Below are 20,503 nucleotides of genomic sequence, written 5' to 3'. Positions count from 1 at the left end.
ACGATGCATGTAGCTGTAGTGTAGTTCCTAGTTTCCCACTAGGCCCTGCGCATTGGAATAACATAAACAGTAGTATCGACGTAGAAGTGCGGATCTTCCAGGCCTCCACTGACTATGCTAAACTTAATTGGGTTTGTTACCAACTAGCTCAGAGGTCACTGGAAACTTTCTTCTCTGCATAGGAAGTGATCAGCTTCCCTGGCATAGACAAGAAGGGATTCAGCTTTCCAACAACCGTGCAACATGACAACTTTGCTCCTCAGATCAAGAGTCAATCTCTAGGGTCGTGTGAAACAATAGACAGGTATTTCACTCAGTCAGTTTAGTGCAGTTTACTTTCACGAGATGTAGAGAATAGAGAGACGGCCGTTTGTCAATAAAGGGTTAACATTTATTGAACAGTCTTTCTTCTCGTACAAGAGAAATGTATTGCCACAATTGCAAGACTTGTTATTATAAAAAGTACGTACAGTAAGATAAGGATTGCGAAATAATACTGTAAAAGCATTGATATGGTTTCTTAGCCATACAATGGTTAAAAGTAATAAAACATATATACATTCATATATACATTAGGCTAAAATACTCAACTGGTGCTTCTAACTACGCCTACCCCAGTGTGCCTGACCTAAGCCTAACACGTGGAAGGGGAGTAAGTAGCTTTAAGTTAAGTTGGTTTTGCCAAGGTTTGCTTCAAGAATTCTCGTCTAAGGGTTTAGTCAACACCATACCTCTGAATAGAATGATGGAAGTCTGGTATTTCCTTCAGGGGGCACTCGATATCCCAGTCACCCGCGAGGGCAGACCGGAAACGCTGGAGCTGGATTTCTCTGCAGGAGAAAGGCAGCGGCTCTCTTCAGCGCGTCGGGAGGAGGAGGCGGGGGACAGCGTCCGCGGCAGCTGGAATCTGCTGGGCTTCTTCGCAGAAGGACGGCTGTTCAGCTCCTAAGCGTACTGCACCATCGTTCGCACTTTAGCAGCGATAATGGTATCAGTAGCTTCACCACCAAGGGACAGCAGCAGCAGCGTACTGCCTTCAGCAGCAATGGGATGCACAACAGGGTGCACGGCAGCATACAACAGCACGACAGCTCTCATTGCTTAAGGCAACGTTGGTAATATTTATACCTGACAGGTGCCGGGTTTGACGCAAGTTTGCTGGACATAAGACGTCAATTAAAGATGTCACTCGGAAGTGATAGTTATCAGTTGCTCATTAGAGTTCCATTACTAATCAAAACACAGCAAGCGGGGATTTCCAGGTTTGCTGAGTTTTTATCTTGTTGAAGAACTCGGAGTGTTAATCTAGGAATATCAGATAGTGACTTCTGCTCTGTCATTGCACTAATTGGTTGTAAAGGAAGTGGCAGAGAACTATGCTGGAATGTGGCTCTGTTCCTGTGAGGCCAGAGATGACTTTTCTGAAAATCGCACTTGAACGGTTATGCCAATATAGGGAATAAATGGATTTATAGCCGAATAGGGGCATAAGGTCGCAGTATCGATCAGGAACCTAGATAAACACGCAACACCCACTCCACGTTTTCATGTCCATCAAATTACTAAAACTAGAGCAATTAGATGCATGTGTAACATTGCCCACCCCAAAATACATAAATGCATTCGAAATAGGCGTATATTGTAATACGTGAAATTTAGATACTGTACGTTTTTGAAGCATAGAAATCATTCAAAAATTATTGCATATGAAATCAATGAACGATTATGCAAAAAGATTTACACATGAAATATCTCTTAACAGAAGAAGGGCGAGATAAATCATCACATATAAATGCATTGCAATAAATGTGCTAGAGGCTGATGTAAGTTTGTTATGTCTCTAGATGTGTTTAGAAATAGAAGTGTGAAGCTTCTGTTCTCTAAGAATAGTTTTTACTTTAAGCAAATCGTTTGTGCCAAAAAAGGTCAATATTAAAAAGTGTTCAATTCAAAAGAATTATTGCTTGAACGGGGAAATAGAGTTCCAACGCTTTTAGCAGTTTTTGTTGATCAAAACTGAAGGCCGAATTCAGAGTTCATGAGAACGCTGTGTGTCGGAAAGCTTCTCCAAAGTTATTGTTTCTGTACGGGTGAGAACATTGTATCAGACAGGCTCTCAAAGAATTGGTCTACAAAATCAGGTGACAGTTCAACCAAATTCGATAGCGCTGTAGCTTGGCAGGTGTGAGAATGATTGCTGTCATCATAGTCGGGAGCAGCAATGCTCACAGAAGGTTGTACCTGGGTGATGTTGCTTTTGTCACTCGCTCCACTGTTACCACCTAGTCGTAGTACAGGTGTCTCAACGAATGCCGTCATCAGGATTGGTAGCCGCTGGGGACAACACAATGCGTGAGCCGTTATTGGACTGAGCAAAGTATCGACGTCCATTGGTACTGCTGATGGAAGTGAAAGACAGATGTCCAACACGCATTCATCGCCGCAAAGCATACATCTTAGTACCGGTAAGATACAGTTCTGCCATATAGGTCTGAATGAAAGGAACCAGGTCATGTTTAGATCTCTCAGCCTGGCCAATCCAAGGACGTTAGTTATCCTGTCCCGGTAGCGCATTGCTAGGATTGTCTCTTCCATTCCCATGGGAGTTATGTCTGAGTTTCGGCTTGCCATAACGAAGCAGGAGGGTCAAAAATAAAATCAATGCTACAAGTCCCAAAAATAATGGTATTCCGCCAAAAACAGAGTGAACAAAATTAGGAACGATTCCCAAAATTGCCTGGAAAGGTGTTAGCAGTCCCGTAAAGACTGTCTTAAATATGCCTGGGATGCTTGTGGCACTAGACATGTTAAGGAGTTGGCTCAACATTTCTACGAAATGCACGGGGCAATTTGTTGATAAAAGGTCATGAACTTCAGTAGCTGTCCTTGCAACTAGAAGATCATATGTCTCTTTTGATGACGTTATAGGCACTGTTGTCTGTAAAAGTACAGATTTCATTTTGCTTAATGTATCAATTCGTATAGAATAGAGATTCAGACGAGGCCAGATGGGAGTCACTATGTCTGCAGGCCCACTCGGGAACAATGCTTGCATACAGCATTTGACCATGGATGTTACTCTTACTAGATAACTTTTCCCTGGCACAAGGCCACAACATCTGTGATCCGTTCTAAGAATGTAACTCCCGTTTGAAAGTTGCATAAAGAAGGGCTCTATCTGAGTTGCAGGTGTGACTAGCTGGTGGCATGAAAGGTTGTTAGAATTTCCATCACATGCTCCGTGTAAATTAATACCCTGACACAAAAGTATACAGCTTAGTGAATGTTTACAGTTCTCACCACTAAGAAATACATTTCTGTCGCTGTCACTATAGCAAGAATGTGTGTATGGTAATTTCCATTCAGATTTTACATATCCTTTACCCAATTGTTCATACTGGCCAGCAGGTATGTATTCAAGGCACTTTTTAAATCGGAAAGTTGTTTTCGGAATTGTGATAATCCCGTGTATTATCCATTCAATGACAGGACTCTCTGACATTGTCAATGGTAATCTCTCAAGTTTTTCGATGCTCAGAATTGTATAGTCTGCTCCTTTCTGTGCCAAACTGATTTGTTTATCAGTAAGGTTAAAAATGGAAAATAATGACGTTGTGTTGATTAAACGCCAAGGCACATAGCCTGAACGAAGATTTTGCAGCGTCCAGCCTAATTCTATAATAGAGCGTAATTGAGACTGGCCATGTTGTAACATTAGCAAGTCTCTGTCTATCACATCAAAGGCAGAGGATACAATACTGTCCAACGAATATATTCTGGAAGACAGAGTCATTAACCCATTGTCTACTACAGAAAGTGATTTCTCCAAATTAATACGATCAATTTCTCGTATTTTTTCAGCAGTTTCAATTTGTTTGACTTTCCAAGCCTCGTTGTAAGCAGCATAGATACTGGTCGCTATGAAACGCTTTTGACGCTGTTTGCGTGGTCCAAGAATGAAATTGCGCAAATCAGCACCATCTTTTATTAAAGACAAGTGTTGCTTAATTTCAGCCAGTGTGGATGTTGTTAGCCATTCAAGGCAGAGTTTCCCTACACTGTATGTTGTTATTATCCCTGGATGTTGTCTCTGGGAATATCTCGAGTCTAATCTGGTCATTTTTAACCCCTGTGTTTTATTCAGGAATCTATCTTGACAGCTGTTTGTGTCTGTAGGCCAGATTAACCACTTTTTCCAATCAGGATGTGTTCTGTTCAAATGTAAAATTTGTGATACGTCTAACTCAATATCTGCAGTTATATTTTCTGGTGTTGGCTTTGGTATAGACGGTGCTTGAAGGTCTTTGATCTTAGCTAGGCCAAGACAGGATGTTTGGTGTATTGTGTCATTTAAAAACAACATTTGTTCTGGTATCATGCAGGTTCTAAATAGTGCTTCAATGCCTTGCACCTGCCAATCTTTTGTACCCCAAATTGTTTTCGTTTCAATATTAGTTTTCCAATAATCAAAACCAAATGTCATCATTTTGTCATAAAATGCTTCTGAATATATCAATTTAGAATTTGTAAGCATTGTTTTCATTCCTGTTTTATCTAACAGTTTGTTAATAAAACGTTTCTGCATCACTAGTGTTAAAACCTGAGAAGTATTTGAATTTCTCAAAAAATGCTTTAGAACTGCTTTTAGGTGGTGTAGAACAATGTTCTCATTGATTATACATAAAAACATTTCTAGGCTGTGCAGATTTATGCAAGTAATGATCACCATAGTGTGTGTAACAGAATAACTGCTCATAACTAGATGAACCTTGTAAATAATCATGATCTGTGAATCTAGCTGACATTACTAAATCAGACATCATGTCATTAATAATGTTAAAGTCCCAATCATCAGAGAATGTACTAGGTGTTACAAAGTCACTTAAGGAAACCTTTAGTTGATGAGGATACTTCAGGATTTCGACCGGACCATAGATCTCATAGTCCGTTTTCTCAATTGCTGTGACATTTACTGTTGACAGTTCTCTTTTCTTCACGTGGGATGATCTGTGTGGTTTCAGGACTAGGTTGATGTTCTGACTTGCTGTGTCCATTCTAATATATTTTCCCTCAATGAATTTTCCCAAACAAAGTACCATGATGAGCCAAAGCAGGAGGAAAAATACACCTAGACCGAACCAGAACTCTAGCCAAGTGGAAATAAGGTAGATTTCCTTCAGTTGATGAAAGAGTTCTGTTGCTTTTTCTTTAAAAGTCTTTTTTGTTTCTGGCATCACTTCGGGGTCGTTTTGATCTTCAGAGAAGTTGTCGAAGTTGATGAAATAACCAGAGGCAGTTCTGTCAATTGATGGGATTGTTCTTTCAATCTGTCTCTTGGTAGCACTTTCTGATGCCACATCATTGTAGACTGGTGTTGTTTCTTGACGAACTGTTTCAATCTGTGTCTCAAGAGGCACGAGTTCCATGGCATTATTGCATAGTCCTTCATTGTGCACTGCAGGCTGATCGAATGTGATTAGTCTTTCAGTTTGAACCTCTTGGATTGTTGCAAGTTTGGGTATTCTGTTGTTTCTTGGGAGTCCACTGGGCCTACTGTTGATTATAGGCCACATGCTTGTGGTTTTACCAGGTCGATGGACACGACTCTGTTCTCCTTTTTACCAGCAAGGGGCGGTAGCACAACTGATCTTGTTCCGGTGACTGCCAAGACAGGTACTGCTTTTCTGTAAGAAGGCCCAAATTCCTTCTTAACCGCGATCTTTTCTCTGACTAGATCCCCAATCTTTGGAATCCAGACAGGCCTTACTGGGGCTGTTGCTGGTGGTGCCTCGTCAGTGGTACTTGGCTGTTGCTTTAACTTTATGTTGCTTAAGGATTTTCTTGTTTCATTCAGTTCCTGTAAAACAGCCAAACGATCTTTGATGTCAAAGTTTGTTCTTTTTTCTTGTACCACTGACATCTGACTATCGAGGTCCTGAATACGCATTCTAATTCCGAACAATAGTTCGTATGGGCTGAAACCTTTTAGAGAATTTCTTGGCATGTTGTTAAGACTAGTCTGGACACTTATTAAATGTTTGACCCACCCAGCGCCTGAACCTAATACCCTCGCTGTTATAGATTGCTTTATGTCACGTTTTTTTCTTTCTACCACACTGTTCCCTTCGGGGTGCGACGGACAAGAATACCGCAACCCAATTCCCATGCTGGCCATGGCCTCCTTATAAGCTCGAGAGCTGAAAGCAGGACCCTGGTCAGAATGGAACGTGGTAATTGCGTATGTGCCGATAAAGACTCGCAAATCTTTTATAACCGTTCTAGCGTCACCCGAGCGCTGGAGCCTCATTTTTTAAGTGTGTTTAGCCTTAACTATTAATAGGACGCAGGATGGGGTGTAGGCAGCGTTACGCTGTTTCTGATGGGTAGCCGGTAGCATGGTTCACTGCTGCGATCCCTATTGCAGTTTTCACAGTTGTTTGCATATATTTGGTGTTCTACACTCATCCCCGGCCACCAGTATACTGATTGTAATTCAGTCAGTGATTCCTTGATCTCTCTGTGCCTAGGACCCAAACCTATATGTGCGTCTGCTATTAAAAATATTCTCCTGTTCATGTTTGGAATTACTCTGTCCCCCACTCCAGGGATTCGAGCAAAAGGAACGGAGTTTGCATCGATTACGTATGCATAATTGAGTGGATAGTGTACGGGTAGTGCTGCACAGTCGCCTTTTACGGTCGTTTTTACTGCCAGCATAGTTTCCCCGTCTATGTATCTATCTGTACGCTTTTTTGTGGCTACGGAAGCCGGTTTAGTTGCTTCCGCTGTGGCTGTATTAGCCAATGAATTCCCTGCAATGTGAACGCCATCACGTCGAAGACTCTGTGCGTGAATCATGTGAGTCTTTTGTAGTTCTTTGTGTAAAAGAGCTACCTGTTTCCATAGCAATTTATGCTTTATTGTGGCACCTGTGTCATCTTTGTAGTCGTTTTCGATCCAACTCTGCAGCTTATTGTTGTAAGAGTTGACGCAAAAATGAGAATCGCACACGATAAGTGTCGGGAATTCACGTTCTGCATTTTCGAGCGCCATCTTTAAAGATCTGATTTCAGTTCTCTGAACCGAACAGTTTCTTACAGATTCAGTTTTTGTTACTTTCGGTCTGAATTTACCGCACAGCCAACGACCTTTAATGATCGCACATGCTGCATTGTATGATTTGCTCTCTACGTTGAAATGCTGTACAAAGCTATCTGTATAGATTATACAGGCGTATTGTGGGAGAGGCAGAATTTCGATTGGCAGAGGATATTCTTCTTCATATTCTAAATCATTCAGTTCTTCAAATTGTGGGGCGAAATAGTATTTCACGTCTTCCGCTCCTAGAGAATCTACACACTGTATCCATTTCGGATCCAGTGACACTGTAGGCAGGTTTACTGGGCTGAATAGCGCCTCGAAGGCGGATTCCGCTGTGAGGATGTTAATCCTTTTGCCGTGTGCTAGTTCTCGTTCATTTGCTAATGCGATTTGCACTGCTTTCACAGTTCTTTCTGTGTAACTGAATGTTTTTTCTGCTTGTGTGTACAAGTGAGATTTAATTGAGATTGGTACCTTTTCTCCCTCATTAGAGGTCAGGTACGTGAATCCGCATCTTCCTGGGATGACTCGGATTACAAGATCGATCGTGTTGTCACGTGTATCTAATTTTGTTTTTACTAACATGTCTGTTTGCAGTGATCTCAAAATTTCTGTGTGTTTTTGAGTCCAATTGATTTGTTTAAAATCAAGTTTAATTACTTCGTAGAGTGGTTTAACCCTCTCTGCGTAATTTAGAATGTATGTTCTTCCGAAATTCAGAAAACCTAATATGGATTGTAAATTCTTCAGCGTTTTTGGAGCTTGGAGTACAGCGCACTTCTCTAAGAAGTTGTCCGCTAGGCTTTTCCCTTCACTTGATAATTCGTACCCTAAAAATAGTACCGTCAGATGGGCAATTCGAGACTTTTTAAAGTTGAATTTGTAACCCTCTGCTGCGAACCCAAGTATAATGGTGTTCACTCTTTTCAAGTGAGTATCCAAGTCGTCGTCTGTGAGATAAATATCATCTACGTAAGATAATGCTTCATCATCATGTATTTGTAGTAACTCTGTTACCCTAGCTGAGAATAGTCCTGGGCTGTTCTTGAACCCCTGTGGGAGTCGACAGAATTTTTTCTGTGACCCAAATGCAGAGAAAGCGGTCAAATATCTGCTTTCCGGTGCAATGTTTTGACAAAAGAAACCATTAGATATGTCTAATGTCGTTTTATATTTTTTCCTAACTATGTTATTCATTAGGGCTGCACTATGCGAGTTTTGTACTGCAAAAGTTTTACAACATGTATTAAGGTGTCTGTAGTCCAAAACTAGACGATATGAATTGTCTGGCTTGGAGACAGGAAACAAAGGATTGTTCATTTGAGAGGTGCATGTTTCAATCACCCCCTGATATTCAAGTTGATCTAAGATCTCCCTGACTTGTTTTTTAGCTTCTTGCTTTATGGGATACTGCCGTTGGGCAGTTGGTTCACTTTTTAATTGGATTTTGTGAGGAGTTGAGTCCTCATCCCATCCTACATGATTTTTATATAATGCAGGTGCCTGGGCTACTGCCCATTTCCTTGCATATGTATATTTTTTGTGAATCGGAATGTGATTCGAGAAGGCAGGCATAATCACTTCTTCGCCACGAGGGCACTCCCTGACAAACTCTGGGGGCCAATCTTTTTCAGCTAACAGAATATCATAGCCTTTTGAGAGCTTATCCCAAAATAGACCTCTTATTTTCCTAGTCTTATCACCCTCTATACGCAATGTTATTTCGTATATTTTATGGGGCTCGCTAAGTCTGGTATCGGCAGTTTCAACCTGAATGTATTCATTCGTGTCCACTGTCTCCAGATGACTCATCAAGATCTTGCGCGCTCTACTGATTTCTGCTGCACTGTCCAACATTGTCAATGCCCACTCCCCGTTTTTCAACTGTGTCCTCAGTATCCTCGGCATGGTTGATTACTCTAATACTGGCTACCTTCTTTTTCTGAAATTGAGATTTCTTATTTTGAGCAGGTTCCTTGTCTTTGGACTTGGTGTGCTCTCCTGGGTCTGACCGTCCTCTTCTTTCCGAATTCTGTGGAAAAGATCGAGAGGGACGTGTATCAATGCTTTGATATCTATCAGGTTTTTTCAGATTATCCCTATTTCTAAGGTTATATCTTTTCTCAGAGGGCTCCCTCTGGGGAGACTGGCGTTCTCGAGTCGGAGTTCTTTCCCTCCGTCGAGGAGACCTTCCTCTGGACTGGAAAACTTTTTCCTTGGGAGTGGATTGTTTATTTCCATCCCAGCTCTTTTTAGGATTGTTTGAATTATTTTTAATAAATAATTTTTCAGGATTTTCGAGCAGTTGGGGCTTTACTGGTTTCCCACCCAAGCTGTCTCTACCTAATTCTTCATAGCATTTTTCTATGATTTTTGCAAGCTCAACAGGATCTTCTATAACTGTTTCCTTCAACTTCTGGCGAATCGCCACAGATGCTGCTTCTCCTTTTATATTGGCTAATAATATAGCCGAGACCTGCTTGAAGTCTTTCAGCAATTTCATACCTAGATTTAAAGCGGGCTCTGGACCGTATTCATTTTGAATCTGTTTTAGCACTTCTGGTATTACCGCCATAAACGGAACACCGTGTGTTTTTGTGTAAATGGAAGCAAAGACTGTACCCCAAGTGTCGCAGTCCTCCACGTGTGGTGCGATTCCCATAGGAAGGCAGATAGTCAAGATTCTGTGTTTCTCAATAGGGGTAGTATCAGGAAATACTGCCTCTATTTGAGTGATTTTCTGTGCTAACCAGAAAGGAATTTGTTCCCGTTTTACGGGTGTTTTACCAAGACATGACTGTATGTTCTGTGGTGTAATTTTATTAGTGTTCCCCTGATGAGGGGTTAGCTGTGGTACATTAACAGCTGGCTGGACTGTTGCAGTCCGCATTACATATTGGACTAATTGCCTATGTATTTTTATTAATGTGTTTAGCTGTACTAGCAGCTCTTCCTTTGACATTTTTACAATGTCCGGATGTGGTGTGTAGCTGGCTAGAACCGGCCACGTTGCTCCTGGTCTACCTAGTGGACCGAGCCTGATAATGTGATCATTGTGTTTTAGGGCGCCATTAAACCAGAGCAGGTGCTCTTGAAATTTAAGTGGAATTTCAATCTCCTCGAAAGGAGCGTACTCTTCCGGGGGTTTCTCTATTTTGTAATAGTGAAACTCTTTTGTTATAGCGTTTACCGCTGGAAAGTTTATCCATGAATAGAATACCTCTGTCTGCCGATATTCGTGAGCCTCTATCACGAAAATTACTGTACCACCTTGAGGTGTCAGTCCGTTTTCTATAAGTTTTAATGTTATAGATCTTCTTAAATGTGCCGGGATGATTACTGCACCCGGTACCATATCGTCGGAATCCTGCTGAGTTGCATTTACTGCGGCCCCAGTGGTTCTGTTATTTTCTCCTGGCATTGTTAAAATGCAAGGTTTGCAGAGTAGGTCTCCAAGGAGACAAAGATTAGGTGCACAATATTTTGGAACACTGTATCCTTCAACGTTGAATAAACCAGAGCTTTACATAGGAATCTCTTCCTACTGAGTTCGGGCGGATTTTAACCTTTCACCCACTCCAGACGTCTATTGGAGTATTTACGGGAGAAAGGGGTCTGTGTGAAATATGCACGACTGAGTTACTCTAACGTCTTGCGTTAGTTTATCGCCTTACCACACGTTGGGCGCCATGTAGTGTAGTTCCTAGTTTCCCACTAGGCCCTGCGCATTGGAATAACATAAACAGTAGTATCGACGTAGAAGTGCGGATCTTCCAGGCCTCCACTGACTATGCTAAACTTAATTGGGTTTGTTACCAACTAGCTCAGAGGTCACTGGAAACTTTCTTCTCTGCATAGGAAGTGATCAGCTTCCCTGGCACAGACAAGAAGGGATTCAGCTTTCCAACAACCGTGCAACATGACAACTTTGCTCCTCAGATCAAGAGTCAATCTCTAGGGTCGTGTGAAACAATAGACAGGTATTTCACTCAGTCAGTTTAGCGCAGTTTACTTTCACGAGATGTAGAGAATAGAGAGACGGGCGTTTGTCAATAAAGGGTTAACATTTATTGAACAGTCTTTCTTCTCGTACAAGAGAAATGTATTGCCACAATTGCAAGACTTGTTATTATAAAAAGTACGTACAGTAAGATAAGGATTGCGAAATAATACTGTAAAAGCAATGATATGGTTTCTTAGCCATACAATGGTTAAAAGTAATAAAACATATATACATTCATATATACATTAGGCTAAAATACTCAACTGGTGCTTTTAACTACACCTACCCCAGTGTGCCTGACCTAAGCCTAACACGTGGAAGGGGAGTAAGTAAGTAGCTTTAAGTTAAGTTGGTTTTGCCAAGGTTTGCTTCAAGAATTCTCGTCTAAGGGTTTAGTCAACACCATACCTCTGAATAGAATGATGGAAGTCTGGTATTTCCTTCAGGGGGCACTCGATATCCCAGTCACCCGCGAGGGCAGACCGGAAACGCTGGAGCTGGATTTCTCTGCAGGAGAAAGGCAGCGGCTCTCTTCAGCGCGTCGGGAGGAGGAGGCGGGGGACAGCGTCCGCGGCAGCTGGAATCTGCTGGGCTTCTTCGCAGAAGGACGGCTGTTCAGCTCCTAAGCGTACTGCACAATCGTTCGCACTTTAGCAGCGATAATGGTATCAGTAGCTTCACCACCAAGGGACAGCAGCAGCAGCGTACTGCCTGCAGCAGCAATGGGATGCACAACAGGGTGCACGGCAGCATACAACAGCACGACAGCTCTCATTGCTTAAGGCAACGTTGGTAATATTTATACCTGACAGGTGCCGGGTTTGACGCAAGTTTGCTGGACATAAGACGTCAATTAAAGATGTCACTAGGAAGTGATAGTTATCAGTTGCTCATTAGAGTTCCATTACTAATCAAAACACAGCAAGCGGGGATTTCCAGGTTTGCTGAGTTTTTTTATCTTGTTGAAGAACTCGGAGTGTTAATCTAGGAATATCAGATAGTGACTTCTGCTCTGTCATTGCACTAATTGGTTGCAAAGGAAGTGGCAGAGAACTATGCTGGAATGTGGCTCTGTTCGTGTGAGGCCAGAGATGACTTTTCTGAAAATCGCACTTGAACGGTTATGCCAATATAGGGAATAAATGGATTTATAGCCGAATAGGGGCATAAGGTCGCAGTATCGATCAGGAACCTAGATAAACACGCAACATAGCCTTTCCTAAATGTGAATGTGCATTTAGGAAACGCTAGTTACCATCAACTTCCAGTTGATGGTAATTTGTGCATGCTTTGAAAAATGCACAAAAATGCATTTTTCAAAGCGCCATGTTGCGCACACATGCCCTTAGTGCATTTGTTTGCTACACATGTGCACACTTACCTTTTTTTGGGGGGTGCTTCAGGGGGGCCTTAGGCCCTGGACACCCTTGGATTTGCATTTGCAATCTGCGACTACCAATTTGGTCATCGCAAATGGAGAGTGAATTACCATTCATTCATATGGGCCTGCAGGCCCATAAGAGTGAATGGAGTCACATTATCTAATAGCGATTCGCAATTACAGAATCGCTTTTAGCTAATGGTAAGGAATTTCAAAATGTATTGCGATTCTTACATGTATAGGCATTTGCGATTACCAAATACTGTTTCCTTAAAAATCGCTGTTTGGTAATCGCAAATGGGGAGTTTGATGCATGTGCCCCTTTGCTACTACATTGAACGTTGTTGATGTTATTTAGTCTTTATTATCCATATAATTTAATTTGCTAATGCCACACTGGATCCAGGCTCTGCACCTCACTTTCGTATTAGCCAAAACAAAGAACAATGTAACAAAACGTGTAATGCAAGCAAGCGCCATATCAAAGGTGCGTAGATATCTATGTACCAATCCTGTGAATAGGAGAATATGAACTGCGATCTGGTGCTGTGTGCAATGAAAACGATGAAAAACCTTTAATAATAAAGTCCTTAAAAATTAATATCACTCTCAGAACCGCAGCAAAGCAGACAAGTACCTTCATTTTTAGGTCTCGCCTGAGCCAGCGCATGCGCTGTCCTGGCAAGACTTTTAGTTAGTGGGCTTCAAAAAGCCGACCACAGCTTTTTGTGTGGCCTAGAGGGTGCGGTTACGCGCACAGTTACGCGCGTGCCATCTGCCCTTCCTCGCTTTCCTCTCGCTTGCTCTCCCAAGCACCTCGCTCCGCCCCTCCCCACCACAGAGTGCGTCTCGCTGCCGAGCGTCTTGTTTTACTTTTAGCGCAGGCACGCGCACATTCCCCCACCTCTCCCACTTGTTTACTTCTTCAAGCCTCAAACATTCTTCTCTGAAAGAGTGTGTGTTTTCTGCAATTGAAGGCTTTTCAATTTTCAACAGTGACCCTCTGTCCTTCTGTGTTCTTCCTTCTGCGTGCGACTGTTATTGTGCGTGTTATTGTCTTTGGGTGAATTTGTTCATGTTTGCGTGTCCCTGTGCGCATTCCTCTATGCACTGGTCCTTTTGTATTTTCTTTACTCTGTGTGCATCTGTCCCTGGGTGTTACTGAGTGCATTCTCCTGTGCGACTGTTACTGTGCGTGTTCTTGTCCCTCGCGTCTTGTTTTTCTTTTAGCACGTACACGCATGCACTCCCCCACCCCTCCCACTTGTTTCCTTCTTCAAGCCTCAAACATTCTTCTCTGAAAGGGTGTGCATTTCTTGTAATTGAAGGCTTTTCAATTTTCAAGTGTGACCCTCTGTCCTTCTGTATTCTTCACTCTGCGTGCAACTGTTATTGTGTGTCTTATTGTCTCTGTGAGAATTTGTTTGTGTTTGTGTTCCCCTGTGCGCATTCCTCTTTGCACTGGTCCTTTTGTATTTTCTTTACTCTGCGTGCATCTGTCCCTGGGTGTTACTGAGTGCATCCTCCTGTGAGACTGTTACTGTGTGTGTTCTTATCTCTGTGTGCAGTTTTTTTCCTGTTTGCATGTCCGTGCGTGCGTTTCTATATGTATTGATCCTCATGTATTTTCTTTATTCTGTGCACAAGCCTGTCCCTGTGTGCGCATGTGTGCATCCCTCTGTGTCACTCTTATTGTGTGTGTTCTTGTCTCTGTGTGCATTCATTGCTTGTCTCCTTCGATGAACCTGTTTCTGTCTGTAAGGTATGTGCCAATGTCTGATTTCCTGTTTGCTGGTACGCTTATTTATCCAGGTCCATCCTGTGAGTGGCTGTTTCTTTTTTTGTCCATCCCTATTTGCCTACCGTGTGTTTGTGTATGTACTGATGTCCCTATTATTGTCTCATTTGTTTGTGCTTGCGAGCGTCTCTGCAGGGTTGTTTGCCCTGGTGTAAGTATTCTTTCTTTTTTGTGTTTGTGCGTTTACATCTATGACTTTGTTCCTGATTGTGTGTGGATGTGTCCCTGTTTATGGATGTAAGTTTATTTTCCTGTGTTCGTTCCCCATTTGTGTCTACATGTGTTCTTGTGTCCGTTCCTGTGTGTCTGTCATTGTGTGTGCTTATTTATATGTTCCACTACCCCCTGCTTGCTACCTTGTTTGTGTGTGTGCCAGGTTATGCGTGTCTGTGCATTCTTGTGCTTCTGTTTGTGTGACAACGTGAACTTTCTTTTGCTCTGCATGTGTCCTATATGTGTTGTTGCATTTTTCATCAGAAACTTGGCAAAATTCACTGGGTCCGTTCCTTTAAACCTTTTCTACACATAAATCTGGGTCACACGTGGAAAAATTGCAAAATGTGCTTTCAGGATCCCTAGCCACAAAGTCAGAATCTGCAGAGGTTTCGGTACAGAGATGTACTCTGTGGCTGCACAGTATTAACTATGTGTTTGAAATGCTACCAGTAGTGGCACTGAGTGCACGAGAAGTGCCGGTTCCCAGCTGCACTTTTGCTGGTATTCACCAATATGTGCTATGTCTTTCCCACTCTCTCGCGCAGTACTGAGTTCACTCCAATCACAAGTGGTCAGGAACAAAGCTCACACATATTGTGAGTGGGTCTGAGAAAAATAAATCTTACCATGGAAATTGTGTTAGATTTAAGGAAAAAAGGCCATGAAATAATCATATAATATCTAGAGATATGCCATGGGAAATGCCTCCAAAAGGTCATGCAATGAAAGCTACTAGCATTACTCATCCTTCATAATCAAAACCAACTATAGTAACTGTAGCTTAATTGCTGCAAAGTGGCTCGCGGCCCTAAAAGCACACCTGCATCTTAATTACTACCCTGGGGAACACGGCCTGGAAAGTCATGAACAACTTGCCAAAATGAGTATTCTGGCGTCAGCAGGGCAAACCAATCATTTCCACAAAGGGCAATCCTCGATTAGCATTTAAGGGTATTTCATCATCTTATGACCTCTGAAGCCCCCATTTTTTAAAACGTGTGTTATTTCAGGCCATGGATATATCCATGTTTGCTTCAAATAAGCAGACTTTTGTTGGGTGGTTTGGAAACTAGATGCATGGGTTGTACACAAAGAGTCCTCAGCCCCCCTTGGAAGCACTACTTCTGCTACCCTAGTATCATAATCTCTCCAACACTTGAGCTGCCTGCTTTTATCTTTCTGTCCAGTCCTGTTCACTATTACAGCACAACTCTTTGTACCAATCCCACGCCCCCATCAAATGTGAGACAGATGTGTTAATGCATGGACAAAGTGAGCAATTGCAAAGGGCCCCCACCTTCCACTGGGCCCCCTTGGAAAGTAAACTTTCTTTTTATCTAGCTCACCCCTGCCTGGTATTAAATCTGAGCCTCCCTCCTCTCTGCCTAACTTCACCTCAGTATCCCTCTCTCTTTGACCAGTGTCACCTTATGGGGCGCCCTTGAAAGACATATTTCAACTGTCTTTGAGTGAAACTCGTTTTTGAAAGTTTGTTTGGCATCATCTGGGCTTATTTAGCAGAAAATGGGCAATCCAATTATGAAAACCAGAGCCCCGCAATATGTCTTGCCCAGAGTCCCAAAAATTCTTCAGATGACACAGGGGACTGCTAGTTTCAGAGTAACGTGCCCCTTTTTTGCTTTGTGCCCCTTTGCCCTACCTTTTCCCTGGTCTCCTGGCCCTCCCCCTCAATCTAACGTGCAGCTACTCATATCGGAGGTAATTGTTTGTTTCTGCATATGTGCCCATTTCTCTTGTCATTCCTCCCTCCATCATAATCCTTCTACAATCCCTGTTTGAACATGGGGCTTCTTATTTCAGAACCATCATAGATGCACGCAACCAACTTCATACACCAAGACATCCGCCATCATCAGTGCTTAATTGGTAAATAGATACGTGCCAGGGCTCTCGTCAGGAGGCCACTGTAGCTTCCACCACACATTGCCCTGCTATGCTGCCAATGATAGTAACAACCCAACTACTAACCGTCACACTCCTACATGTGTGACGATTCAGACTATTTCAGACCCCCAAAGCTATAAAAATGGCTTGGGTGGCAAGCAATAGTAACTTTTCATGAATGTAGCATTGATAATTAACTGTTGTGGTCATCTCTAAATTAGCTACACAGCACAACCATCTGGCAAATATGCCGCTTTTTTCTGCAGCCCATCACCCTGCATGTTGCTAGAACGTGGTCGTTACAACGACCGCATTGTAACAATGCATACCATTACCCAGCAAGTCGTAACAACGACTTGCGGAGGGTGGACGCTGGATGTTGGAATAGTATAATTTACTTTTCTAACTCCAGTCTGTGCGGACAGTGGGGAAGGTGTTGGATTTTAAATTCAACACCTTCTCCCCCTCTGCAAGTCATTGTTACAACTTGCGTAGTAATGGTATGCGATGTTAGAATGTAGTCGTTGTAATGACCGCATTGTAACAACATGCGGGGTGACGGTTTCGAGGTCAGAGTTGTTTACCCCATGTGACAGGCTGCCCCAAGCGCTGGTGGTGACAAATAAGTGATGGTGTTGAGCACTGGAAAGCACTGGCTCAAATTAAGCACTGACCATCATACTTTGATGCAACCAATATTATTTGGTAAACAACCACCATCATACAGCCTCACAGTCAACTATCATACTCAAATACAGCCATCACGAGATCCCAGTGCAGCCACCATTACACATCAAATATCATACATCAATACGCCTAGTCTCAGGCGCCTACACATCCACCATTATTCATTCAACTACTGGTTAGTTGGTCAGCAAGCCAGAGTACCAGTCAGTCAGACAGCTCACCAGCCATTTAATGAGTGAGTCAATGTTTGTCTCTCTATGTACTTATCTACATATCTATATATCTTATGTGAGTTTGTCTTTCTGATCGTTGATGATGTTCGATTATTCTATGTTGTCATTATTTACCTTACCACAAAATACTCTGAAAGACACTCCTTCCTAAAACCACTACAGACTGCAGTCAGTCCCCAGCAGCTGTCGTGACTGCTGCAGATGACGCGCTAACAGGAAGCCTGGCACACAGATTGATTGTTTGTTTTTCCACTGTGCACCTCAGGCTGAATAGGATTTTCCCCGAGCGCCCAGGGTATTGTTCATTCTCTTAATCAAGGCATTATTTTAGAAGCTGCATCAGTGCACTTGTGATTCATCTGAATCATTCCCGAATACATCTAACGAGCCCACATTCTGAGAATGGGGAGTGTCTGGCTGCCTGCGTTACAGTTTCCTAGTGTGTTATTTTGGAGAATGTAATCTGGTCGTGACTGGTTGCTGTTTTTAGAGCTGAGAGAAAGCCGGTATTCACCGTGCTTCACTTTCCAAGCGCCACAGCATAGAAGTGGTGCCTTCTGGTCATGCTGTGGGGTGACCCTGGAGTCAGAGATTTGGATGTGTTTGAGGGTATGGACTAAAGATGAACCCAACCTTTGAACTTCATTGAATATTAATGTCCTGGGGTCACTGCCATCAGCAGCAGTGGGGCACTGGTTTAAGAGCTATGCGAATGTCAACATCTGGAAAACCAACCTCCTTCATTTTCCTTTCTGCAGGTGGGCATGAGATCCCGTAACCAAGGTGGGGACAGCCCATCCAATGGGCACCAACCCAATTCGAAGTCAAATAAGAATGCGGTGGAGGAGGAGTGTACCCAGGATGATGCCAAGAAGAACAACAAAGCTAACCGGAAGAAGGAAGGCGAGGTGGTTGTGTCAGCGACTGTCAAGAGGCAGGTGCACTCAGATGGAGTCACCGATTGGAAGAAGAACAAGTCGATGGAGCCCTCCAAGGAGGACCTGATCAAGCTCCTCAGCATAATGGAAGGAGAGCTACAGGTAAAGAACTTCTGTTTGTAGAACTTTGTACCGCTGGATAGTGGGCTGTGGTCTTCAAGGGGTTCGCCATTTTGGTTATGTTATGATATTCTCCCAGCATTCTTGTAGCACGTATGCCATTTGTATGTGAAACTAGCACTTTCCAGAATCTGGACACCCTTTCTGCTTGTATCATTCTCATTGAATGAGGTAAATCTAGTAACCCTCCACAGTACTTACAGTGGCTTGGGGTTTCATTTTCACGTTCTTTGTCTGTCACCCATAGTATGCTCACCTATTTTTTTTAATGAGGCTATCGGCGTTTCTCAGAGGTTTAAAGTGTACAATATTGCACAGTATTTTTTTGTGTCATTATTCTTGGCTGGTGGTAGCTTTGGCTAGGCCGCATCGCACACATTACGCATCTTTGCATCCATGGATTTGTTAAATGAAACATCCTGAGAGATGTGGTAATATTTATAAGTGTTTCACTCAACATATGTGTAACTAGATATTGATGCAACAAGCATTACCAGCAGGGCCTTCCATGCCGGTACAGGAATGGTTTCCTAATTCTTACACATGCCGCAAAGAGGGTCTGTGGAAGTTAGAGCTATCGGGCGTTATATAACACTATTTCAATGACAGCTGCCTAAAAGACATGCATTTCTACACCTAGGGTTACATAACCATTGTCGCCCTGAGCATTGGGCAGGTGTTAATGGTGATTGGGAACAAATCAGGATATAGGGATGAGAATGGGAAAATAATTTAGCTTTCAACATTCTCCCCTAAATCCTTTTCTAATCATCCCAGGTGAATAACGTGCATTATACATTTTGAGTCCCACACTATTGTTCAGATTATTCACAATGGTATCATGATACAACATCATTAAGGTAGTATTTGCATTGGAGCGTGCTGAGAAGATGAGCACGGAAGGACTTTTATAGATGTTTATTACTTAGAGTGGGCTACACTCTGCATCCTTGGGAGGGGCGTGGATGAGGGAAGACAGCCTGAGCGCACTCAGAAATCCATAAACTCTCTGATTTAGACAAACTCTGTTTGACCATATCCGTATTTGTGAATTCATTCAGAGGTAGAGGACTTTTGGCCTTCATATGAGGTGCCAGATGAAAGCATTGGGCTCAGAGGTTCTTTAATCTTCATCCTTTTTTCAGTGCACGAGACAGGTTTGTTGACTTGTATGTACAACTCCACAGGTATGGACCAGACTGGGTACAAGCATCACATGGTTCCCCAGATGACTGCGCATGTCATTAAAACTGCAGAAGGGCCACAGAAGACAGGGTGCTGTGTAACTCCCACATATGACTGACTACACATTGGAGACTTCTGGTAGAAAAGTGGCTTGCAAGTCTACTGCTGCGGTTTTACGATTTCGAAAAATGTGTGAAAAAGTGGACGGCACTTGAAAATGAAAAATATGAAAGCAAACAAAATGGATTGCTTTTATTAGTGAGAGTGTCTGTGAAGATCAATATTTATGCATCAATCTAGGGTGTAAGATATCTGAAATTAAGGCTGGTGCAGAGCACCTAAACTTTAGGAGCATATATGGCCATAGCGATGTCACTTGTCATTGACTGTTATACACGGATGTATGACGGTACGACGCGGGCTATTACCACGCGTACCATTACAACACGTGTTTTACAACGCAAGTCGTTACCACGACTTGCGCTGTAGGGTGCGGACTTAGGAATAGTTTAATTTACTATTCCAACACCAGTCCCCGTGGACAGTAGGGAAGGTGTTGGAATAGTAAATTAACTATTCCTTGTCCTTGAGCGCCCTCCAGCGCAAGTCGTGGTTACGACTTGCGTTGTAAGAGACGCGTCGTAATGGTAGCACGGGATAACATCCGCGTCGTAAAGGATGTTCCCCTTCATACACAGTATTGAACCCATTAGGGTGCCAAATCGTTTCATGGATTGTCTGTCTCTTAGAGTGCCCACAGATGCGACATTACCAGCAGGGTCTTCTTTAAGGTGGTGCAACTGGTGCCACTGCACCAGGCACCAAGCTCGGGTGGGGTGGGGGAATGCTGTGCTTTGAAATATTTTATGAGTTTATAAGCACCTGCTGCTGAGTTCCTTGTTTGTCTAGCAGTTTTCAAGCAACAATAAAACTGTC

General features: G+C 42.8%; 1 protein-coding gene across 3 annotated transcripts in view; it reads left to right on the top strand.

The window, feature by feature from the left end:
* The window catches only part of FILIP1 (filamin A interacting protein 1), a 756,098-nt gene that overhangs the window by 236,275 nt on the left and 499,320 nt on the right, over positions 1-20,503 (top strand). For all 3 annotated transcript variants that reach the window (XM_086926517.1, XM_086926515.1, XM_086926516.1), the window contains exon 2: positions 18,083-18,364. In XM_086926517.1, coding sequence (XP_086782643.1) covers positions 18,089-18,364 — 276 coding nt within the window. In that variant the 5' untranslated portion in view covers positions 18,083-18,088. The remainder of the gene's footprint in view (positions 1-18,082; positions 18,365-20,503) is intronic.

Source organism: Lissotriton vulgaris, chromosome 6 (genome assembly GCF_964263255.1).
Source record: "Lissotriton vulgaris chromosome 6, aLisVul1.2, whole genome shotgun sequence".
In the NCBI taxonomy this organism is placed as follows: Eukaryota; Metazoa; Chordata; class Amphibia; order Caudata; family Salamandridae; genus Lissotriton; species Lissotriton vulgaris.
This window is presented reverse-complemented; position numbering and strand designations above follow the sequence as displayed.